The 23,962-nt window shown below is 38.2% G+C and overlaps 4 protein-coding genes and 1 long non-coding RNA gene across 21 annotated transcripts in view; 3 read left to right on the top strand and 2 right to left on the bottom strand.

Moving 5' to 3' along the window:
* Window positions 1–7,640, top strand: part of LOC6582444 (protein alan shepard) — a 158,954-nt gene extending 151,314 nt beyond the window's left edge. For 5 of the 15 annotated variants that reach the window (XM_044009915.1, XM_044009914.1, XM_044009918.1 and 2 more), the window contains 7 exons: window positions 898–1,022; window positions 4,628–4,769; window positions 4,834–5,204; window positions 5,259–5,444; window positions 6,010–6,185; window positions 6,851–6,886; window positions 7,056–7,640. In XM_044009915.1, coding sequence (XP_043865850.1) covers window positions 898–1,022; window positions 4,628–4,769; window positions 4,834–5,204; window positions 5,259–5,444; window positions 6,010–6,174 — 989 coding nt within the window. In that variant the 3' untranslated portion in view covers window positions 6,175–6,185; window positions 6,851–6,886; window positions 7,056–7,640. Of the gene's footprint in view, window positions 1–897; window positions 1,023–4,627; window positions 4,770–4,833; window positions 5,205–5,258; window positions 5,445–6,009; window positions 6,186–6,845; window positions 6,887–7,055 lie in introns of all 15 variants that reach the window. The other 10 variants (XR_006357608.1, XM_032731298.2, XM_044009912.1 and 7 more) reach the window with 10 other exon arrangements.
* Window positions 7,641–11,983: 4,343 nt separating this feature from the next.
* On the top strand, window positions 11,984–15,291 carry LOC116804326. 3 transcript variants are annotated; one of them, XR_006357646.1, is made up of 3 exons: window positions 11,984–14,469; window positions 14,641–15,085; window positions 15,155–15,291. It is a non-coding gene; the product is annotated as an uncharacterized LOC116804326 (long non-coding RNA). The 3 variants fall into 3 exon arrangements; XR_006357647.1 differs by having other exon boundaries at window positions 14,641–15,096; XR_004364283.2 differs by lacking the exon at window positions 11,984–14,469 and having other exon boundaries at window positions 14,600–15,085.
* A 1-nt stretch (window position 15,292) lies between these two features.
* Window positions 15,293–17,407, bottom strand: LOC6582443 (signal recognition particle 54 kDa protein). Its single transcript, XM_002008110.4, has 2 exons — window positions 16,344–17,407; window positions 15,293–16,284 (listed from the first exon to the last, which is right to left on the bottom strand). The coding sequence occupies exons 1-2, from the start codon at window positions 17,259–17,261 to the stop codon at window positions 15,676–15,678; spliced, it is 1,527 nt and encodes a 508-aa protein (XP_002008146.1). The 5' UTR covers window positions 17,262–17,407; the 3' UTR covers window positions 15,293–15,675.
* A 93-nt stretch (window positions 17,408–17,500) lies between these two features.
* Window positions 17,501–20,153, top strand: LOC6582442 (flap endonuclease GEN). The gene is made up of 5 exons (XM_002008109.4): window positions 17,501–17,739; window positions 17,835–18,156; window positions 18,212–18,501; window positions 18,553–18,720; window positions 18,773–20,153. The coding sequence occupies exons 1-5, from the start codon at window positions 17,582–17,584 to the stop codon at window positions 20,088–20,090; spliced, it is 2,256 nt and encodes a 751-aa protein (XP_002008145.1). The 5' UTR covers window positions 17,501–17,581; the 3' UTR covers window positions 20,091–20,153.
* LOC6582441 (alanine--tRNA ligase, mitochondrial) lies at window positions 20,087–23,956 on the bottom strand. Its single transcript, XM_002008108.4, has 12 exons — window positions 23,686–23,956; window positions 23,449–23,622; window positions 23,251–23,396; window positions 22,983–23,192; window positions 22,776–22,920; window positions 22,571–22,710; window positions 21,538–22,511; window positions 21,323–21,479; window positions 20,976–21,261; window positions 20,696–20,916; window positions 20,442–20,643; window positions 20,087–20,385 (listed from the first exon to the last, which is right to left on the bottom strand). The coding sequence occupies exons 1-12, from the start codon at window positions 23,851–23,853 to the stop codon at window positions 20,179–20,181; spliced, it is 3,030 nt and encodes a 1,009-aa protein (XP_002008144.2). The 5' UTR covers window positions 23,854–23,956; the 3' UTR covers window positions 20,087–20,178.
* Window positions 23,957–23,962: the final 6 nt, after the last annotated feature.

The raw sequence follows: 23,962 nt of genomic DNA, 5'->3' as shown, positions 1-23,962 counted from the left end.
AATTAATCAATTGGCAGATAAAATTGTCGATTTTTCTCTTCTTCGGCTTTCATTTGATTAAGTGAAATTATGATTTTATAATTTCGTATAATTCTCATTTTGCAATCGAATCATTCATGCATTCACCTATCTACTACTGCACCCCTACTAAGCCTCCCCGATATGCCCTCTATATATATATATATACTCTATATTACTAATGCTAATGATATTTATATATTGATAATATCCGCTCCTATAAATATATATATAACGTTTGCCAGCAAGCAACAAGCTGTACAAATAATTATGTGCGTGTGTGTGTGTATATGAAAGGCCTACATTACTCAGTAACTTGATTTATTTGATATACATATATACAGATATAAATAAATACCTGTATATATGTATATAAAATTTATATATATATATTTCTTTAATTATTTGTTTAACAATTCCCGTTTGTTGTTCTCTTTATACGTTACAGCTAAAATATGAGAAATTATTAATTTATTTTTACCATTCTCTCTTTCTATTTTTCTTTCTCTTTCTCTCTCTCCCTCTCATTTTTTCAAATGATATATTTTGTTTTTGTTTTGTTTGTTTTTCATCACTTTGAAACTTATTTTGCACGTGCGGAAATAAATTAATCTTGAATCCAATTTTGTTCCTTTTCATCTTTTGTAAAACTGTGTGAACTTTAAAATTAAAAATAATAATAAAAAAAAAAAAAATAAAACGCAATTTAAATACTCTTATTCTACTTATACAAATTATATATATATTTATATATATGTCTTTCAACATGCAATTAAAAAAATTCCACCTCCGCCCCCTGTAAAACAAAATACACAAAACGCAAAAAATAACAACAACGAAAAACGAAAACAAAACAAAAACAAAATATGTTTCTTACAGGTTACGGCTTCGTCGACTTCGAGCAGCCGGCCTACGCTGAGGGGGCCGTCAAGGGACTGCAGGCGAAGGGCGTGCAAGCTCAGATGGCCAAAGTGGGTATCTGGGTGCTTCATAGGCCGGCCATTGTACGTTTGTTTGCATGCAAGTAATACTCACCCCTCACACCGCAAACTATCCTCCTGTACCCCGACCCAGCCCACACCGAGACCCCCCTTAATCCGTAATCCGTAATCCGTGTCTAACCTTGTACTAAAATCCACATTTGACAAGTGCCCAACGTTACCTCCCAACATTACAATTCGTTTACACAGCTGCCTCAAATAGCTTTTGTTTTTAAGTATAATTTTATATTTTATTTTATAAGTGTACGGTATTATTATTATTATTTTTGATTATCGCTGTATATTACTTTTTAAGTAACGAAGCAAAGCAGCTTTCCTTAAACTAAGTTTTCATCTGCTTATGCAGCTCTACTTTATATTTCAATTGGAATACTTTTAAAGTACCATTTCCTCTTTAATCTGCAGTTGGAGCTTAGGGGCTCCCATTTGCATCAGAATATGTGAAATGCCAAATGAGATTCGACTTTAAATTTGATTTTAAAGTTTCCTTGCCCGCCCCACCCGGAATTTGCATTGCATTTCAAGGAAACCCACGCACAGCCCTTAAAGGTCAACTGAGGTATTTCATCATTTCGGGGTGCTCTCTCTCTCTCTGTCTCTGACTCTCTGTGTGCTCTCCTTTCTCGTATCCCTTTTTATTTCATTTCGTTTCGCATTTGCAATTTCAGTTCAGCCACAAAGTCGGTCGCAACTTTCTGTGCGACTCCCACGCAGCATTTGCGTGGGCTAAATAAATTGCCAGCAATTTCGGTTGTTGTTGCTGTTGAATCTCGATTTAGCTTATTATGATTTAAGTTTTTAGTTTCAACACAATCTGAGTCCCCACCTAAAACCCTCTCCAAAACCATAGCCGAAACCCTAGTTTGTAGTGTTGTTAAACTATATATTTCTATATTGAAACATACTTGTATATCGTACTATCTATTCCCCCAATATACTTGATTCCCACATCCAAACACAAATATTCTAGTAATACATATTTAATATCCAATTTAGTAATCCATATATAAATCATATTTAGCGTAGCTTAAACATGTTTTTATTAACATTCATAATTGAAAATTCGGCCATTTATCTAACTACGGCAGAGACTACACAAGAAATTATTTGCATTTATTATCATGAAATATAATCGTAGCTAATATATATATTTTCTCATCAGCGTTCAGCGAGTTTAGCTGCCAAAATGCTAAATATTAAATATGCATTGAAAATGCGTTTCAATTTTAGTGTACATTAAATATTAATTGAAGGCAAATGCATTCATTAATTTATTTGTTTGTACCCCTTTCGCCTCTCGCTCTCCCCCTCTTTGGTATTTATTATAATAATTGTTTTAATTCACGTTCTTAATCCTCCTTTAGCAGAAATAGAAATACGTATTTATTTCAACAATTAAAAATTATAATCGAGAGAAAAAAATATTTAGCGGATTTGTTGGTTAATTAATTGCATTAAAAGCGATTCTTGATTTTCCACAGTTGATTTCCACATTTCCAACATTCGCCAGGTATACGAATTAGTTTTATAACTCTATAAGAAGTAGCACATATATCGTCTAGCTATCATGTATAAAGAGCTAGCTCATAAAAGGTATTATCATAGCAGCAGGTAGTAATTGAATTAACTTCGGCTTACCGCAGTTGATATAGTCTAGCAGATTAGAGAACTACAATGAATTATGATAGAGCACTGAACTGTTCCGAGTTTGAAGTACCTCCGCCATATCATTAAGTAATTTTTACAAAGTCATTTATATTTTTACGTATAATATCCTGATATACAATACATGTGCATATGTTCTCATCTCTGCTAGACTATATGATATATTGTATCAGCTGTTCTCCTGGAACATATGTATATTCATAATTTATAATCCTTTCATTTAGTTAATTGGTTATTAGAATATATATACATTAATATAATTTTATATGATATAAGATCTGTAAGAAAACTGTTCAGGAGAATAATAATATGAGTATAATTTAGCCAAGGATCTTAAGTCCATGAACTTGTATGAGGATCGGAAATACCATCTTCATGCTTAAACAGAGATCATCTTCCCTGAACAGTTATCTTCGTATATTTAGCTATTATTTATTATATATATATTTTTGATTTAAGTAGTTAACTACAACTCGATAATAAAGTATTAAACCTGACGTGGTCCAGTATAGAGAATTCCTAAGCAGAAAAAAACTATAAACCCATATAGCTCTTCGATTTGTATAGCGACAATCATTATAAGTATTTTAGATACATTTTAAAAATTGTTTAGATAGAAATGAAGAAATCAGTAAATATGTAAACTTGTAAACAAATCAAGAAATAAAACTCTATAATCGAATATATATAATTACTATATATATAGCTATAGAAACATTATAGATAGCTGACATTAAGGAGCTCATTAAAACGTTTCGCTTTATTTTCTACGTAACGCATTAAAGTCTAACGTAACGTAACGTAACGTAAAGTAACTAAATTAGCTAGAAATATATTTAGAATTGATGAACCATTTAATCTTCTCTCTCTATATATAGATCGAAATATATAATCAACATAACATGTATCTCTCAAAAAACTGTATAAACTGTAATCGTATATTTGAAGTTATAGCCAGCCATATAATCAACCTACCAAGTTTGTTGTTTGAGTACGCAAAATGCTACAAACCTGCGCCGGCCAAAAACTAACTAAGATATCTATCTATATATATATATTTATTATATAAAATATAAATCAATGAAAACAACAAAGAACAACTAAATTCTAAGTAAACAAAAAAAAAAAAAAAAAAACTTTAAGACATATAAGAGATCAGGTATTTAACTTAATTAAGTGCATAACTAGGCGACTCTACATACATACAATCATCTTACATACAGTACATACATACACGTGCATACATACAGTACAGACATACACGTGCATACATACATACATCCAACATCTAACTGTACCCATACAATTTGTATATAGTTCCGATCTAGGTCTATTAGCGAATTCTCTTTGAATTCGTTATGTGTTTCTCTAGGTATTTATTTAATTAAGCAATCTATTAGGTCTTGGCATTACAGACCCACACACACAGACAACATGCAACATAAAGTCAGGCACACTTAACAGACACACACACGCCAACACTCACTCAACAGACACACTCACAGACACAAAGCCAGTTACCAATAACAGAATTTTGCAAAAAAAAAAAAAAAAAAAAAAAAACTAAATGTACTAAAATTTTTACTAATGACAAAATTTCTACGTTTAAATTTTCTTTCCTCCTCTCTGTCTCTCTCTCTTTGAAAATGCGTCGTCTTTGTCGCTCATTCAAACAAACACAAACACACATTAATTAAACACACACACACACACTCTCGCTCACACACATACAACATACGCTTTTGTTAAAACTGCTTTTGTTTGTGTATGTTAAAATATTTTGTGTGCAAACTTTCAAACACAATGAAACAAAAAACCAACTAAAACTGATACGATTGATCCTCCAACAATAATGAACAACAACAACAACAACAACAACACCATCACAAACAACACCAAACAACACAACACGCTGCTATCCTATGCGTACAACAACTACACAGCAACAGGAACAGGATCCCACAAATTTGTATATAGCAAATTTGCCACCACACTTCAAAGAGACCGATCTGGAGGCAATGCTAGCGAAATTTGGCCAAGTCGTTTCCACTAGAATATTGCGTGATCAGCAGATGAACTCAAAGGGTAAGTGTAGTTGACATTCCAATTGGATTCCATATAATCTCTTCTTATTGGATTGCCTTTGCAGGTGTTGGCTTTGCACGTATGGAGAGCCGCGAGAAGTGCGAACAAATTATACAGATGTTTAACGGTAACACAATAACGGGTGCCAAAGATCCCCTATTGGTGAAATTCGCCGATGGCGGTCCCAAAAAGAAGAATCTCTTCAAGACGCCCGATCCGAATGCGCGCGCGTGGCGCGACGTCTCCGCCGAGGGCATACCCGTTGCCTATGATCCGACTATGCAGCAGAACGGCGTCAGCGTCAATGTGGGCACACCAATTGGTGTACCCTATTCGCGTTTCGGGGCACCACAGGTGGGTGGCTATCCGGTCGCTGGCTCGCAATGGATACCCGGCTATATGATGACACAGCCGATCACTCAGGTAGATGATCAGGTGAGTGACGCGCGCATTCTATCAACTTTGCAACATATGCCCAACATTTATCAGTATTCCTCCTCTGCCCTGCAGTACATGCAAATGGCTGCCGCTCCCCAGTTGGGCGTCACCTCGTACAAACCGCAGGAGGTCAACCAGGTGCCCGCACGCGGCATTTCGATGATGGTCAGTGGCGACACGGCTGTGCCATATGGAACAATGATGCCGCAGTTGGCCACTCTCCAGATTGGAAACTCTGTAAGTGCTCAACGAGCGTCAGCAAATGCAATCTTATAAGATCTACTCAGAGAATACTCAAACACATATTGCATATATGAATGTCAGAGTTAAAGAGCAATCGAATAATCGATATACCATGTTGATGGTGGCCTTAGGGGTGTTCACTGTCAGTTATTGGTTGCCACATTATATATTATAATACAAACTATATGGTTTTCAGAATTTCAAAAAGTGTAAGATATTTATTCTACTATCTGTCTACTTTTCTGCATTGCTCCAATACCTTATCGAATTTGCTTGCCATAAAAATTACCTGAGTCTTATATCTTTTAACCATAGAATTATCAAAGAATATATACATATATGCATATATGTTTGAGTATTATCATATATGACGATTGAGTGGCTCAGTTGAAAACATTGTTGATGAATATGTGTGAATGTGTGTCTCTCTGCGTCAGTGTGTGGGTGTGAGAGAGTTTCGTTGCAATTAAATTCGAATGATGTTTGATATATAATTCGTATTCTATATCTGTTCTTTTATTCCATTGTTTTTTCCGTTCTCTTTTCGGTTCCTTTATAGAATTTTTCTCCATCGTTACAGTATATTAGTCCAACTTATCCATATTATGCACCACCACCAACTATTTTACCAACAATGCCAATGACAGATTCCGAACAGGCTAGCACAGCTGCATCACCCGACGAGGCATACACACAGTATCCACATCAAGCCGCTCCCAAATAGGTCTTCGCGAGGTGAGTGATGTCTCTCTGTCTCTCTCTCTCTCTCTGTTTCTCTGTTACTCTCTATTCATCACTGTCTCTATTTGAACATCTCTTCCGTCTGTTACTTTCTTGAGCCGCGACTTATCTAGTCCGTCTCCCACTCACTCTCTCTCTCTCTCCCTCTCTCTATCTCTTTGTCTGAGCTGTTCTTCATTCATCTGCTTTAGTTGTGCTTTGTTGTTTTGCATTGGACTCTATAGCGGGCTCTCACTGTGTGTGTGCCACCCACTTTGAGCGCTGTACCTTGCTTACGTTTGCCAACACTGTTTTGCATGTGCTGTGTGCTTAAAGTTTAACCATCTCACGACTCTTACACCTGGCTCACTCTCACTCTCACTCTGACTCGCCTCCCATAATTCCACAATCATTGGTGATTTCCTACTTCCCTTACTATCATCTTCTTCCTTTTATACACGCCTCTTTTTTTCTTTTCATTCGTTTTGTGTGCTGCTTGTTGTTGCTTGCCTGTTTGCCTACAAAATCTGTTCTTGTTCCTGACTTTAGAAATGTTTTAACTCTCTCTCATTACTAAACGCAATTCTTTTATTTTCAAATTGATTCCTGCCGTCTCATAACTACAAATACAACTACAACTACAACTACTACTACAACAATTACTCGCATACTTAGTATAGTTACTAAGCAGCCTAAACACTGGTAATACATACTAGGTAAATATCATACATAAAGCTAAAAATCTCAATGAACCAACATAAGTTGATATATATAATTGGATGTAAAGGAAACTTTTTCCTAGATATATGACCTGGTTCCTTGTGGATTTTCCCAGCTACAACAAACCCTATGATTTATTATCATAATTGGTTTCCATTATTTCAGATATAATATTTTAGTACCCAATTTGAGTACTAAGTAATGGACGCAATCGAGGGTTAGCGTTGGGAGCTTTAAGCGCTGGAATAACAACAATAAAACAACAACATCTACAACATCAACAAGAACAACAGGAGAAGAGGAGTATAAGAATAACAGGATGCCACGTCGGAATGGAGGAGGCAGTTTGATAACAGTCGAAAATGCTGTTCCCTAAGAAAAACAAAACATAATGTTAAAAAAAAAATAAAGAAAAGATAGAGAAAGATAATTAAGAGAGTTATGTATAAAAGATGAATGAAGAGCAGGAAAAGCAGCAGCAACAACAAAGGAAAGAAAAATACATACACAATTGAGTTAAGCAGGCGAGCGGAAAAGAGAGCGTAAAAAGTGAAGAAAAGCAAAGACTAAACTTAAATAATAGAAATTAGTTATACACTAAATAGTATGCTTAAACAACAGCAACAAGAAAACGGGCAAGTAGTAGTAGTAGAAAGGGGCCGCAATTTTCATTGAGGGAGAGAGAGAGAGCAGGAAAAACTTACCAGAACGGGGGCAACATTTTCTCGAAAAGAGAAAATTAAAAATAAACCAAACACTTGAAGCAACATCAATTTGCAAACAACAGAAGGAAAAATGAAAAAAATTTAAAGAAAACGCAAAATTCTAGTTAAGTATATCTATATAAGGAAAAGCAAGAAATTGCATTGAAACAGCAAGAGGGAAAAGAATCGCATGTAAAAATGTTAAAATACAGAGAAACCACAAAAGCAAACAACTTTGTGACGAAATAAAGCAAAGTAAATGAAAACCGAAGAACCCAAAAATGTGTGCAATGTATGTTAAACGAAAAACAAAACAAGAAAGAAAATGAACATGAAAACGGAAATGAAATGAATAATAAAAGCTTGACAACAAAATATATATATAAAAAAAAACTATTGAGTCAAGTAAAAGCGAATACATTTATTTTTTATTGTCGTTTATGAAACTGAAGTTGAAGAAAAATTAAGAAATGAGAGAAAAGAAAATTTTGGTTTTCCAAGATTTTTTTATTTTGCTATTTTAATTTGTCTTTGATTCGATTTTAAATGCAGTTTTTAAGAGTCTAAAGTGTTTGAAGCACAAAGCTAAGAGAGCGGCAATTTTACCCTGTCTCTCTCTTTCTCCCACTCTCTCTCTCGCCCGCGAGAGTTGAAATTGTTTTTCGTTTTGTAAAGAGAAAAGAAAATGGGAAAAACATTCTCATTTATGTTAATTGCAAACGTTTCACACATTTTGTTAATTTGAATAACTGCAAAAAACAAAAAATTGAAGCAGAAAGTTGAAAAATAATAAATAAATCTAAAATGAAAAAAAAAAAACAAAAGAATTAGATTTAAGTACTAGCAAAAATGCAGTAAGCAGCCAATTTAGTAGTTTTTAGAGTCTAACAGATGACAGATAAAAAGATGTTGAATGCCGATGAATAAGAAAAACAACATGATAATAATAACAACAAAATGAAGATAAAGAAATAATAAGAAATCTTGTACTAGTTTTTAGCATATTTTTGTGCTCATCAGTCGATTTAATGAATTTTTTGTAGCTGTCTACAGTTTTTTACGTTTAACTGTGTGTGTTTTTTTCTAGCAACTACAACTAAGATATATTCTTGAATTAAGAAGAACAAGACGAAGCAGAGATAGAAGATAGCATAGCGTATTTTTTGTTGTCTGCAGAGCAAAGAGTAAAGATTACGTTTAGGATGTTGGCATAGGAATGGAAAGTGAAGAGTGCAAGGCAAACAATGAGGCATATACAACAAGAAGAAGAAAGAGTTAAACAAAACACTTAAAGCGAATGGAGAAACGGATATGAAAATGTAGCAATGTAGTTTAGTTTCATTGTGACACGTGGAAAAAGTAGTGAATTTGTCAGTGGAAAAGGAAGCGATCTGTTTTTTTTTCTTATAAATGAAATGGAATGCAGGCGGAACAACAGGCGAGAGCATAGAGAAGTTAAAGGCAGACAGCAGTAGCAGAAATGAAAGCAAAAAAACAAAGCAACTTAATGTTAAAAAAGAGTTAAAAAAAAAAAACAAAAAAAAACTATGTTTAGTAAAGTAGCAATAAGAAGAAAAAATAGAAAAAAAAGATAATGCAGCAGCGATTATTTCTTTAGAGTCTAAGTGTAAGTCTTAAAAAAAGAATCAACATAAAAATTGTCGATGGGTTGATAGATCGTTAGATCGAAAGATCACAATAGACAGACAGGCAGTACAGTGTTTGAAATTGAAGCCTAGCGTATTTTTTTTTCTTTTGACAAAAACACACACTTATACAGCCCACACTTACACACACATTGTATTTGTGATTTAACTGAATGAATTCTTAATTTATGAAATACATAAATAACGAGTTGGACTAGCTTTGAGAATCTCAGAGAGAAGCATTTGCAAGGAGAGAGCTAGTCAGAATCTCGAAAGAGAGGCAGAGAGAAAGTTTGAGATTCAGCAAGTTTCCAGCAGGGATTAAACTGTTCATTGTTCACGCACACACATATACACATTACACACAAACATTCCTGAGCAAAGTCTTTGATTTTTCATATGTATGTATGTTAACTATGTTACATATATGATTTGGCATTATATGGATTGCCTATATGCTAACAATCTATATATAATTATATATATATATATAAATACAAAATGAAAACACAACGCCAAAAGTCTTCCTAAGCCTAAACCAAAACAAAAAGTGCAGTGCATGTTTTCCTATCATATAAAAAGAAAAAACAACAACAACAACTATCATAGATATGATTTATATACTCTCTCTTTCTATTTAATTTGTACAATATGTAATTTGCTTTAGACTGAATACCAAAATGGAAAATGAAACAATAAAAGAAAACAAATTGAATTCAAATGAAAATGCAGGATTTACAAACATCACACAGACAGACAAACACACACACTGACACACTATAGTGGCAAGCGTCAAAGTAAAGCAATGCAAAGATCAACGGAAAGAAGAAAGCAAATGGGGCAATGAAATATTTTGCATAAACATTCCAAGAGCAAAGGCAAAAACACAAACTAAGCAATTTTTTGAATATTTTAATAAATGATAAAAACCAAGACGCCACTGCAAATAGGGAAATCCAATCAACAGCAACTGGGTAAACAAGAATCACAAATACAAGAAAAATGTCAAGAGTTTTGGATTTAAGTTTTTCATATGTCTCACATTTGTCTTCTCTCAAACGTCCACCCCCCAAACAAACACACACACACACACACATCCGCCCTTCGACAGCCCCTACTATTAGTTTCTGTATTCCTACACAAAGTGCAATTTTTTATTTCGTTCGATTCTATAATATTTATTTTTGAAATTTTCTTAATTTTGCAAACATTTTTGCGCTGTTTTTAGGCAGATAAAAAAAGAACATTAAAATTTAGGTTATTTATAAACGAATAGAAGATTGTGAGAACAGGAAGGATGAAAATAGACGAAAGTAAAGAGAGAAGAATCTTAGCTGCAAGAGTTTAGAAAACCGTACTTTTTAAGCCAAGTTAACGGGGCAGACTACAAAGTTCCCCGCAAAAGCATAAAACACATGTTGTAGATGATTATAAAAGAAAGAAGTAAACATAAAGGAGGACGATTGTGGCTAAGGATTAAGAGTAGGAGTAGGAGTAGGAGTAGAACTAGTAGGAGAGACAACAGCAACAACAACTTAGTAACTAAGATCAAAGCACTAGAGTTTAAGTTTAGCTGAGCTAAGTATAGATTTGACAAGAGCGTTGCGTTGATTAAGGATAACAAGAAGAAGGAGAAGAAGACGAAGAAAAGGAATGAAAAAACGAGGAGACAGCAGCAGAAGTGAAGTGTAGCTGATGTAGGAAATATGATTTTTAATTGGTAGTAATTAGTTGATTAGCACGAAGAAGAGGACGACGCGTACGATGACGAATGAAAAGAGAAGAGAGGAATAGAAATTTGTAGTTTTTGTGTAGTTAGAGAGGAAAGCGAAGGGTCGTCACGTTCGGATTAGTTTTAATTTTGCATATAGAATCGATTCACAGACCGATCGTCTAATTGGCAAGCGGCAGAGAGAAGTTTATTATAAATACACATATATATTTTTTTTTAATTACAATTTTTTATTCTATTTCTGACAAAAAAAACCAAACTTAATGAAAAAAACTTGTTTGTTTTGCGTCTGTATTTTGTTTTAATTTAATGCGTTTTACTTTAGTTTTTTAACTAATTTTAAGTAGTTAATTTATTATTTGTCGTAAAACAACACGAAAGAGAAGAAGAAGAAATCATTTAAAAATTTGCCTGTTGCTCTCACAACTTGAGTGAAAGTGAAAAAATTAAATTGAAAATTAAATTTGAATTTGAACTTGAAGAATGTGTTGAAAGTAATTTTTAAAGCGAAATGTCTAGTGCGTAAAATTGAAAACTAAACAGCAACAAAAAAACTTTGAATAAAAAACTTAAAAACCAAAAAAAAAAAAAAAAAGAAATAAATAAATAAAAACAAAATTTTAACTGTTTTTCATTTAAGTTTTATGTTTGACATCATTTGCTTCATTGTTTTTCACACATAAATATATTCTGTTATATCCCCCACTCCCTGGACTTTGTTTATAGTTAAATGTTTGCTATATATATGTTAAGGAGAATAAGCTTAATTGAAATAACTCCAAACTAGTTTCCAGTAACAATTATAAATGAATTGAATTGTGTTTTAAACAGAGGGCAACAAGAACAACTTAGTCTTAGCTAAGTCGGCGGCAAAGTGAAATGGAAAATAGAAAAGAATAAATATGAGAGGGAGAAGAAAAAGAAGAAAAAAACATTTTTTAATTAAGCCAATTTAAGGAAATGATGAATATATATATTTTTTTGAAACTTTTTTGAGAAAACCAAAAAAAAAAAAAAAAAAAAAAAAAAAAAGAAACAAAAAACAATGAAATGAGAAAAGAGAGAAACACATTAAACAAATGCATATAAAGAAAGAATCAAGAGGGAGAGATCTAATAAAATGCAGGCAAATAATGGTTAAAACAACAACAACATCATCGTAGTGAAAGGTCAAGAAACAAGCTCATTAAATTTAAAAAGCAAACACGACGACAAAAGCGTAAAAATGTAGTTCTAAGTAAAACTTTAAAGTAAACATTAAAACAAAACAAAAAAGGCTCGCGCAGAGAAGCAGCTAATTAAACTTAGATGAAAAAATGATAGAGAAACTAAAAAAGAAGGAAATAAACAAAACAAAACAAAAAGAAGTTAAGATAAAGAAATGATCAGCGCTCAGCCGGGTGCAAAGTAAAATGTAAATTTCGCTTGTTGCTATTTTTAAGTTTTAAATCAAAGTCTTTTAAAGAACTTTATTCATTTCTCTTGTAAAACGATAAAACGTGAAGCTAACTATATCTCCTCTCTTTGTAACTCTCCACAAAAAAGTATATATAGAAAAAAAAAAATAAAAATGATAACCCCTTTCGAATCTCTGTGTATTTTTTAAGGTATTATTTTTTGCATCAATGTGACGCTTGAAAGCATTTTTTACATGCATATGGAAAAGAATTGTATTTAAACACTAGAAAAAGCAGACAAAAAAAAAATAAAGACAAAGATAGAGATGATAAGCAAACGATGCAAACAACTTTGCTAAAACTTTCAAATTTATAATGCGTACTTTTTGTGCGCTAAAAACTTTAATGCAAAAAATCATACATTAAAACAAAAATAAATTGGAGCTAAGGAGATAAAGTTTAAATGATAAAAAAAAGAAAACACAAAAAAAAATATTAAATGAAAAATTAAAAAAAAAAAAAATTAGTTTAAGCAAAACATTTTGCAGCTTTTGTGCTTATTTCGCTTAAGAAAAGTAAGACTAGTTGAAAAAGAAAAAAATTAAATCTAATTGTAAGTAAAGAAAAAAATGAAAGAACGAGGTAACATTGAGCGCAGGTGCAGCATGCAGGTGCAGAAAAGCATTAAACAGAAAATAGCAAAAGATTAAAAACAAAAACCAGAAGAACATACAAAGTAAAAATGTCTCTTTAAAAACACTAAAGAGCAAATGCTGTCATCCAAAAAAAAAAAAAAAAAAAAAAAAAAAAAAAAAAACACAAAAAAAAAGAAACTGAACTTTTTCTGAATCAATAAAAAACAAATTGATTTTCTGTAAGAAAACAAATGCGATTGATGTTTTTACTTTAAAGCGGGGTTATGTGCTGGAATGGAATGGCATGGGCTTCTCCAGCTTGTTGATGGATCAATATCATGATTTGGGGGTTGCTGCTGAGACACCCTTAGCTATTGAGGTCTGCAAAGTGTGGGCAAATGGCCGCAGGCAACAAGTTTACACACAGCTCCAAGCCTTTCAGACTGGACCCGTAATATCTGCGGTGGTCGGAACTTCCCCTAAAATACGCAACAGTGGGGGGCCACAAAATATGAAAAGCCTACGGCACATCCGTACATACGCACACACATTTATATGCATGTGTATGTGTGCGTTTGTGTGTGTGTGTGTGTTTGTATGCGCGCAAAGCCGTAAGGATGAACCGAAAAATGTTGACAGCAATTCAGCCTACAAGTTTTGCTGCGAACCTGTTCGTTTGACTTGTTTGATGGTTTTATGAGCGTCAAAACTCGACAGCTTAATAGACGTTTTTATGACAGCAATCACATTTTCATTGTTATTGTAATGAGAGACAGGGGTGACTGTAACATGTAAGTCAGTGTATGTGCATGTGTGTGTGTGCCACAAGCCACATGCCACCACACGCACAATTCGCAAGGGATGCTGCAAGAGCCGCCAGCAAAGCTCCCACTACCCTATAAAGCCAGCGCACAACAGCTAGTCATCCATACACACACACACACTAATTTGTTTGTATATATGTATACACACATGCCTAGTCTGTAGGTATGCAAGTTTGTATTTTTACTTATTCTGTTGATACAAACGCAAAACTGGCTGCTGTGAGCCGTCATCAGTGTTGCCAGTTTAGCCAATTTCAGGCCAGATCTAGCCTATTTGAGAGTGGTCTAGCCTATTGATTGTCTCTCTGTCTATCCCACAGTTCTTCTCTTTGTCTGTCTGCTAACAAACGCAAGAGACGTAAAATCACTCAAAATAACAGAAGATCATTACAGTTGTTTATATGTGTGCAGAAGTATTCATTTCGTATTTATATTTGAGTAAAACGAAGTGCGAGCAGCAGAGAGTAAAACGAAGTACGAATACTTGCAGCAGCAGAGAGTGTTCCCATTGGTCGGGCCCATCATTTGAGCGCAACTAAGTGTCTGAATCAAAGTTACCCTATATAAAGGGCAGCAGCTGCAGCAATTCTTCAGTCGCCCAAGCCTGGTGGGGTCAGTCGTTCAGTGCAGTGAATTTAATTGTGTGTGATCGTTTAGCTAAGCAATAAATATTTGGAGAATATACTTATAAGAAATACATTTTAGAAATTTGGCGAAATTTTTTTATTAAATTGTTTGATTTTGTATTTTATTATATAATAATATATTCGTTTATTTTTATATATTTTTGTCCACTTTTTTTGCTATTCCAGCATTTTTTCCTATATTCAGAGCTTAACAGCTGGCAACACTGACCGGCATGAACACCGGAACAAGCGCCAACATCGAGACCGGCATGCGTGTGCCTGTGTGAGTGTGTGAGAGCACCTCTTGCACTCACTCTCTCTGGCTGTGACAAAGCAATGCAAACAACAATAACTACAGCGTGCGCACACACACAGTCGCACGCACGCGTGTATGCCTTGTTGTTTACTTGCTTACCGTTATTTCGTTTGGGTCTCTCGCTTTTGTTGTGGCCGCTGCTGAGCGTTTCTGTTCGCCTGGTCATTTGTTGTTTTTTGTAGTAGTTGTGTGTGACGACGAGACCGACGGCAGTGTTAGAGAAGGCATTGCCATCGTGCGACGTCAGTGCGAACGCAGCGGGACAGGCGGCTGGTTGTGTTACTTAGCTATTCATCAATTTATTTGAATTTTGTGGTAAGCTATAGGTAATAATATTTTCAACCAATATTTTCATTTGTATTTAAAATTTAAAATTATTTTTAGATGTTTAAAGCCAGCCGCGTTACTGAAGTCACATATTTACATAGCATCTGGCAGCTTTGATTAGCGATGTTCACGACCCATAGATGGCGCTACTTAATTTTGAAGAAAAACAACCGAATAAAAATGTATTTTATGCACTTAATGTTGTCCGAATTTATCTGGATTTCTATTTAGTTTTTATTAATTTCATTTCGTACAGACTCTTATGCATGCAATTTTAATTGTTCGTAAGCTATTTTTAAACAATAAAACTTAGCTTAAGATCATGCAAGCGCAGAGCGCAGATTAAATCGTACAAAAAATGAAGACCGCTAACTGTAGGTGTTAACTGTTTTACATCGATTTCATTCACTGTTGCCACATATAATTGTAATTGAATTTGGTTAAACAAGATGTTGCCATGGAAACGATGATAATTGTCGCGCTTGTAAACCGTTAACAAATTAATGCTAAGAACCGAACTATTTAAAACAAAATCATACAAAAATCTTTACACATATGATGGCCCTTCCCGCTTTGTCTCACTTGCCACCAAAGCCTCCCATCAGGTTCCCCAGTCCGCCTAGGCCACCCGCTGCGCCCTGTTGCAGCTGTCGCATCATATTTTGAAGGCCACCAACGCCGCCCATTTGCTGTAGCATGCGGGGATCAATCATCTTGGCCATCTGCTGATTAAGCTTGGCCATTTGCGTGGGATTCACATTTTTAGTCATATCGCCTTGTTTGAAGAGGCCCTTAACGCCACCCATTTTCTTAACGACTGCCGCAAATTTCGTGTAGTGGGCTATCAGCTCCTTGACCTCTCGCTCAATGACTCCTGCGCCATGGGCCACACGGGTGCAACGTGTAGGTTGCTTGCTGAAGAGTTTAGCCCCGTCACGGTTGTCCAGTTCACTGTCGGACATACTGTCCATCATTGTCATCATGCGCTTGATACGCGCCATCGACTCCTGCTCGCCACCCTTGGTCATGAAATCTTGCGAGAATCCGGGTATCATGTTCATAATCTGTGAGAAAGGTCCCATTTTCAAGATATTCTGGAACTGTTCGTACATGTCGCGTATGGTGAAATGGCCATGCTTGATCTTCTCCAGCAACTCTTCGTTGCCGTCTAGTTTCAGTTCATTCACCTGTTCAATACATGAAGTACTAAGTTAATTGATAGGGGAGAGTGCTGTATCATAGTTACCTTGTCTATCAGTCCCTCAATGTCACCCATGCCTAGAAGTTTGCTCACAAAAGGTTTCGTTTTGAACGGCTCCAAGTCGTCAATGTGCTCGCCAGTGCCGATGAATATAATGGGTGACTGAGTGGCAGCCACAGCAGAGAGAGCACCACCACCCTTAGCATGGCCGTCCAACTTTGTGATAATCACGGAACCAATATCCACTTTCTCTTTGAAGGCCTTTGCTTGAGCTTCGCAAGCCTGTCCAATCGTGGCATCCATGACGAAAATGATATTGTCCGGGTTGACCGCATTTGCCACCGCCAACATTTCCTCGAACAGCGACTCTTCCTGCTTATGTCTGCCCGATGTGTCCACAATAATCATTTCGAATCCTTCGCGCTTAAACATGTCCACTCCTTCTTGTGCTATGACCACAGGATCGATTTCTGTGTAGCTGCCATAGAATGGAATGCGCGCCTTGGTCGCATTCTGCTTGATCTGATCGTAGGCACCCGCACGGAATGTATCCGCGCAGACGAGGCACGACTTCCAATTACGTTTCTGGTAGTGATAGGCTAGCTTAGTACATGTGGTTGTTTTGCCGGAGCCCTGCAGGCCCACAAACATGATCACATTGGCCTTGCCTTTTACTGGCTGATATGGCTTGACACCCGGATCCACCAGTTTGATGAGCTCCTTGAACACGGCGGACTGTATCATGCGGCGTTTGTTCAATCCTCCGGCCATTTCATCAAAGTCGATGACTGCTCGTACATTCTCGCGCAGCTGCTTCACCTGCCGTATGTTTACATCGGCCTCTAGCAGCGCAGCGCATATCTCTTTCAGCATAGCACTTAGGGCTTCCTCATTGATGACGGTGGCTTTGCTGAGCGAATGCAGCGCCGTCGTTATTTTTCGTCCTAAATCTGCTAAAACCATCTTGGCGTATTACGTGATACGTTAACTGTATTGCAGCGGCGTGCGTTTTAATTTAGTTGCCTTATATGCAAAACAAAACATGCGAATTGAAAACGAGTTAACTTTTGATTTTCTCTGACACGTCAAATGTCGAACACAAAGAAGAAGTTGAGACTGACAGTCAAATGGACATGTGCAAATGTCAAAACAATGCGAGTCTGAGTATGTGTGAATGTGAATGTCAGATATTTGCCAGTCAGCTGTTTACGTTTACTGTGAATGTCAGTCATGCTGTTGGTTTCTTTTAAAATTAAGGCGCTCAGTTTGTATTTCGTAAATTCATGGGCGTGAAGGAATTATGGAGCATTTTGACACCTTATGCAGATCGCAAACCCATATGCGAACTACGCGGCAAGAAGGTTGCCATAGATCTGGCTGGATGGGTTTGCGAAAGCCTTAATGTTGTCGATTATTTTGTGCATCCGCGGCATCATTTAAAGTAAGTTCTCGAATAATGAATAGTGAATTATATTATGAATTAGTGAATTATTATTATTTATTATGATTTTATTATTTACCACATGTCCTCCACAGAAATCTCTTCTTTCGTACGTGTTACCTCATTTGGGAACAGGTAACGCCAGTGTTTGTATTGGAAGGAGTCGCGCCCAAGCTTAAGAGTCAGGTAATAGCTAAGCGCAATGAGCTGCAATTTCGCGGTGCGCGACCCAAGGATAAGGATAAGGACAAGGATGCAGTGGGGCCCACACAAGCGGTAGCGAAAAGCGATAAAGGACGCACTCGTTTCAATCATGTGCTCAAACAGTGCGAGAATCTACTGCTGTCCATGGGCATACAATGCGTTCAAGGACCGGGAGAGGCTGAAGCCTATTGTGCATTTCTTAATAAGCATGGAGTGAGTTCAGTTGCTTACTTTACATGGTTAAATTAATCATCTATATTTATCTAAGTTAGTGGATGGTGTCATTAGCCAGGACTCCGACTGCTTTGCGTATGGTGCCGTGCGTGTCTACCGAAACTTTTCCGTGTCAACTCAGGGCGCTCAAGCTGCAGCTGGTGGTGCAGTAGATATTTATGATATGCAAGAGATTTGTAATCACATGGATTTCGGACAAAATAAAGTTATTGTTATGGCGTTGCTCTGTGGCTGCGATTATTGCCCGGATGGCATAGGCGGCATAGGAAAGGATGGAGTACTTAAGTTGTTTAACAAGTACAAGGAATCAGATATATTGGATAGGTAAATCATTTTCCACTTTCCATATTACTTTTACAAAAGTTTTCTATTCAGATTACGAAATTGGCGGTCCGAGACGGATAAATACAACGCACTGGAGTTGCGCGTGGACGACAAATCCATTTGTAGCAACTGCGGTCACATTGGACGCACACAAAGCCATACAAAAAGCGGTTGCGGCGTCTGTCGCACACATCGCGGCTGTGATGAAAGCCTATGGAAGTAAGTAAGCTGGTTAGTTGTTTGCCTAATCCTAATATTATATTCTCTTTAGAGAACAACGGCTGTCTATCAAGGCGGAACTGACATTGCGCAAAAAGGCTCTGCTGGATGTAGATTTTCCTAATGAAGAGATCATATCAGAGTTCCTTACTCAGCCTGCAAAACTTCCCAATTTGGTTCTGGACTGGAGGCAGCCTAATATCGTGAAATTCATCAAACAGATTGGACATCTCTTGCAGTGGCCAGAAATTTACTGCTTTCAAAAGTTTTTTCCGTTGCTCACCCGCTGGCAAGTGCAGCAGCCAAACGAAGCCCTTGCCCTAGTCCAGCCACAGGAGATTATCAAGAAGCGCACAGTGAAGGGAATTGCCAGCCTGGAGTTGCGTTGGGAAGACACTCGTGGCTGCTTCGAGGGACTTATACCGCATGACCAAATTGAAGAATTCAAACTGGATCATCCAAAGGGCGTGGAGGAACTTTACTACACTGTTGAGCCATTGGACATGTTACAGGCTGCCTATCCAGATATGGTAGCTGCCTTCATCAAATCCAAGGAGAAGCCACCCAAAAAGACAGCATCGCGTAAGAAGAAAGTAAATTCAGATGCGCCGCTCAGTGCACTTGAGAATCTGTCGGATTTGGCAGCGACAACAGCAGAGATTATCACAAAACCCAAGCGTGGTAAAAAGAAGGTGCCTACTAATCCACCAACGCATGGACAAAAAACAATGCAGCACTTCCTCAAGCAGAAGGAGAATACACCTATTAAGTCCTCTCGCCAGCTGGCGAATCAATGCTCCACGCCTCTTAACAAGCACTTGCCCTCTGATTTGGAGAGCGACGCCGAATTTGATATGTCCGACATTATCAATGGCATTGTTTCCAATCCGCAAGCAGTGCCTGCTGTGACCAAGCACGACGGATACCAGCTCCACTATGAACCGTTGGCGGACGATTTAAGCCTTCGTTTAGCGCAACTGAGCTTGGACAAGCATGATGTGTCACACCAGCAAAGCTTACTGATCGATGATGTAGATTTGCTAGTTCAAAAGCGCCGCGATATCTCCATGAGGACTGAGAATATGCCATTGGCCAAGCGCTACTCGTTAGACGACAGTTTTGATCTATTAGTCAAGGGCGATCTAAAGAAAGTGCCACACCTGGTCAAGACACCCGTGGAGCGTTTCAAACAGCAGCATCGCCTGTCCACGGCGAACGAGTCCAAACAACTGCCGTCTATCAAGCCAGCAGCAAATGTCAGTTACTTCTTTAATCAAAGTGTTGAAGGTGCCGATGCTTTCGAGCAGTTGATGGAGTCAAGTTTGAAGCACTCGGAAGAGGATTTGGTGGTAATCAGTGACAGCGATTAAGTTTTTCTCTTTATGTACATCTAATAGTCTGCAATATATTCCCATTTAACAATAACAAACTTATAGCTTGCGTTTGCTCTGGGGCAAATTAAAACTCCAAATAACGTTTGGCATAGAGTTGAGCATTGCGCATCGCCTGCTCCAATTGCTCCTCGAACTGTGTGTTAACTTTGCGTCCTTTCATGTTACAGACGACTTCGGGATTTTGACCCTTGGGCGTAGCCACTTGGCCATTAAAAGTTTCCGCAAAGGATTGCAGCCAAAGCGAAGCATTAAATTGCTTGCTAATGCAGTTCTGAAAAGATATATATGAGTCAATAAGTTATATAAGAATAAAATGAGTGGATTTACCTGCGGCACACAGCAGCGCGCTTTGACTATATTATCACACATGCTTACAACCAGAATGGGACGATCTGTGCATAATTTCGTGGCCCGTTGCAAGGGAATCTCCTCAACCAGCGCCGAGCTGCTTATAAAGTGTAGGATGTAGGGATGCGTATCAAGCGGCTTTTCGAGTAGTACATTTCGCATTTCCACTTCCACAAATTCTCTGTAAGACAAGACATTAGTTTGTGTCTGAAATGGTAATTTGGTACACCTACTTAAGGGTTGTGCGCGATGTCTCCTTAAGTCTACGTAGCATTTGATTGATGCGATCGAGCGTGTCCATCTTGAAAGCGTAGGGCAGCTTTATGTCCGAGTGCAGCATGTTTTGGCGTATGGTCTGCAGTTCGGTTTCCGTGGCATTTGTTAGCTTGTCTGTTTGAAACTGATTTTCCAGCACGTCCACACGATGACGTAGCAGTGCTGCTGTTTTTAGAACCTATCCGAGAAGGGGAAATATTAGGTCAAGAAGTAGGACAGAATGCTACGATAGCTTACATTCTCTGCAGCCTGTCCAGCTACGGCTGTAAAGGCATAGCGAGCTCTATTGGTTTGCTTGAGATTAACAATGCAGAAGCAGGACATCTCCTTCGTGTTGGTCACATGTGTGCCGCAGCACAGTTCCTTGGAGCTCAGATTTAGCTCAGGGCATTGCACATTGATCAGACGCAGTCCTTGCTCAGGGTAAACTTCACCGGGCACCATAGTGATATCGTTCTGCTGCAGCACATCTGCTGCGCTGAGCTGATGTACTTGGACGGGCGTGGCTGAACAGATTGCGCGGCTTTATACAAAAAGTGGATTAGTTGCATAGAAGTGTGAAATAATAGTAGAGCGTTACTCACTTGATCAGATCCTCAATGTGCTGCACATCGGCTTTGGTTATGCGCTTGCCCAAGAGGCCTAGCTCCAACTTGCACTGCTCACTGCTCACTGCGCTGGAAACCTGATATGTCACTTTATTGAAGAGAGATCGTATGGCGGCATTCAGCAGATGGGTGGCTATTAAAAGGGGCATTAATTTAAACAATCATTTTTCCTGCTCATATATAATACCTACCTGTGTGGTGGCACGTATTCAACTGACGATGCTTGGCATCTACCTCGAGTTGCACCTCATCCCCAACGGCCAGATCGAAGTCGTCGCTGGGTGTGGTCAAGCGGCAAATATGCACCACACATTCATTGAGGTGCTTTACGCCAACAACTTCCAACTGATGAGGCTCTTCTGGCTTCTGTTTGTTGTGCACTAACAGCATTCCAAGATCCGATTGCTGACCACCGGATTCGAAATAGAAATTACTTGCAGCTGTGACAATTGAGAGCGTATTGAGAGACGCTTCTGGGCGAACGCGTGACACTTCCGAGTCGTCTTGCAGAATGCCCAGCACGCAACTTTTCAGCATCGGGATCGCATAGGTTTCGTTTTCTTCATCATAGCTGTATATATACTTGTAACTGTTGTCAGTGGATGCCAGTCGCTTGGTGAGCTGCGCTTGTGCATCTGCGATACGCTGCTGAAGGGCCAGGTCGAAGTCGCCACGGTTATTTTGTGGCTCCTTGGTTTTAAGTTTGGCCAGCGCCAATTCGGCACGATAACGATCCAAATCACAGTTCATGTTTTCCAGCTCAGCTAGCTTTAAGAAACTCTCCTCGGTCAGGCCATAGGTGTCCGTCAGCTTGTATAGAAATTCACCGGGTATCGTATTGTTAGGAAAATTTGAGCGTTGCACTTGAAATTCTCGATAGGCGGGAACAAAACCAGGGCATTCCATTAGATCAATGTCATCCAGCTTGGGAAACTCAGTTAGCACCTCGGCAAAAGCCTTAGATGAACTCTCACGCAGATTTTTGTACACCTCCTGCTCGTGGGCAATCAACTCGATAACAGCCTGCTGTTTGGTCGACATTTCCGGATAAGCCTCACCGAGCGTCTCGACTACAATAGGTACCAGCTGTGACAGAAGTTTATCATGTGCAAACACCTGCTCTGAGATACTCAGCGCCTTTCGTAACACGCGACGCAACTTTTGGCTGTGCATAGAAAAAATATAGTTGTGAAAGAAGTTAATTCCGTAGCACTTCCAACTAACTTTTGATCCGGCAACATGCCATCGGCCAAGCACGCTGTCACCATGCGTGCATGATCGGCAAGTATTCTGTAGCTCGTGTCAAGTAGCGCGGCGTTCTGATCATCGGGAAAGCTGCCGGCATACACGGGTGCCTTGGAGAGCTAATTGTGAAACAAAGGCTAGGTTTGAGCTTGCTTAATAATCCAGTAAATCGGTATAAACTTACACTATGTATGGCATCAAATAACGGTGTGAAGAGATCCGTGTCGTAATTGGAGGATTTGTTCTGTAGCAGAGCAGCCAATCGCTCGAAGCCCATGCCCGTGTCCACGTGCTGAGCGGGCAGTTGTGTTATACTGCCATCTGCATTGCTACACATATCAGGTATTCAATTAAATATTAAATTTCTCATTGCACGGGTTTTACCACTAACCGATTGTATTGTATAAACACCAAATTCCAAAGCTCAGTGAGGTCTGGGCGACCCGCATTCACTAGCTTTGCGCGCTGCTCAATACTAGCTGGACCATCACCAGGTCTGTGATCTATGTGTATTTCAGTACAAGGTCCACACGGACCAGTTGTGCCCATTTCCCAAAAGTTATCCTTGCAGCCAAAGGGCAAGATACGTGCAGCCGGAAAACTGTTTAGTGAAAAGTGATTAAATTTCATTATGCATTATGTAACTAATTATCTCTTACCCCAAACTCCGCCAAATTTCGAAGCACTCCATGTCGGCTGGTATACCAAGCAGTTTATCTCCGGCAAAGTAGGTGACATACAAACGCGAAGGATCAATGTTGTAGGGGCCGCGCAGCAGCTCCAATGCCATTGCACAAGCTTCCCGCTGCAAGAAATTCATAAGTGCAATGCCCGCATACCGATGTAATTGTATTTACCTTGAAGTAATCACCAAAGGACCAGTTGCCTAGCATCTCGAAGAACGTGTGATGGTATCCATCCTGACCCACAACCGATAAGTCATTGTGCTTGCCACCGACTCGTACACATTTCTGGGAATTCACGACGCGTTTGTATGGTGCTGCAGCTGTGCCCAGAAAAATAGACTTGAACTAAAGCAGGACGTCTTATTAGCGCACAATAGATTAATCAAATTAATAATGCTTGGTATTCACCTGGTTCATGCCTGCATTGACGAATGCGACGGTGGGATCGCAGAAGGGTACCACCGGACTGGAGCGCACAAATTTGTGTTCATGGTTGACCGTAAAGTAATCGATGAATGTTTTCCGAATTTCACGTGCTGTGAGCACACGCTGTAGCTTTTTGGCCGAGTTGTACATGCCAAATTAATTGCAGTCTTAATTACATGCGAGAGCAATGTGGACCCAGCAGCTGAGCCGGTAATTAAACAACCGAATCAGATCAGAATCGCACACAGCTGATCAGAAT

This window comes from Drosophila mojavensis, unplaced genomic scaffold, assembly GCF_018153725.1.
Source record: "Drosophila mojavensis isolate 15081-1352.22 unplaced genomic scaffold, ASM1815372v1 contig_74, whole genome shotgun sequence".
NCBI classification, from domain to species: Eukaryota; Metazoa; Arthropoda; class Insecta; order Diptera; family Drosophilidae; genus Drosophila; species Drosophila mojavensis.
The sequence above is the reverse complement of the archived record's forward strand: the minus strand, read 5'-3'. Positions and strand labels throughout refer to the sequence as shown.

Coding starts and splice junctions, on each gene's coding strand:
- LOC6582443 (XM_002008110.4), bottom strand. CDS start 17,261: ATGGTTTTAGCAGATTTAGGACGAAAAATAACGACGGCGCTGCATTCG. Junction 16,285..16,343: donor TTGAGGGACTGATAGACAAG/GTAACTATGATA, acceptor TGTATTGAACAG/GTGAATGAACTGAAACTAGA.
- LOC6582442 (XM_002008109.4), top strand. CDS start 17,582: ATGGGCGTGAAGGAATTATGGAGCATTTTGACACCTTATGCAGATCGC. Junction 18,502..18,552: donor GAATCAGATATATTGGATAG/GTAAATCATTTT, acceptor TTTTCTATTCAG/ATTACGAAATTGGCGGTCCG. Junction 18,721..18,772: donor TGTGATGAAAGCCTATGGAA/GTAAGTAAGCTG, acceptor TATTCTCTTTAG/AGAACAACGGCTGTCTATCA.
- LOC6582441 (XM_002008108.4), bottom strand. CDS start 23,853: ATGTACAACTCGGCCAAAAAGCTACAGCGTGTGCTCACAGCACGTGAA. Junction 23,193..23,250: donor GAAATTTGGCGGAGTTTGGG/GTAAGAGATAAT, acceptor TTCACTAAACAG/TTTTCCGGCTGCACGTATCT. Junction 22,512..22,570: donor GGCATGTTGCCGGATCAAAA/GTTAGTTGGAAG, acceptor TTCTATGCACAG/CCAAAAGTTGCGTCGCGTGT.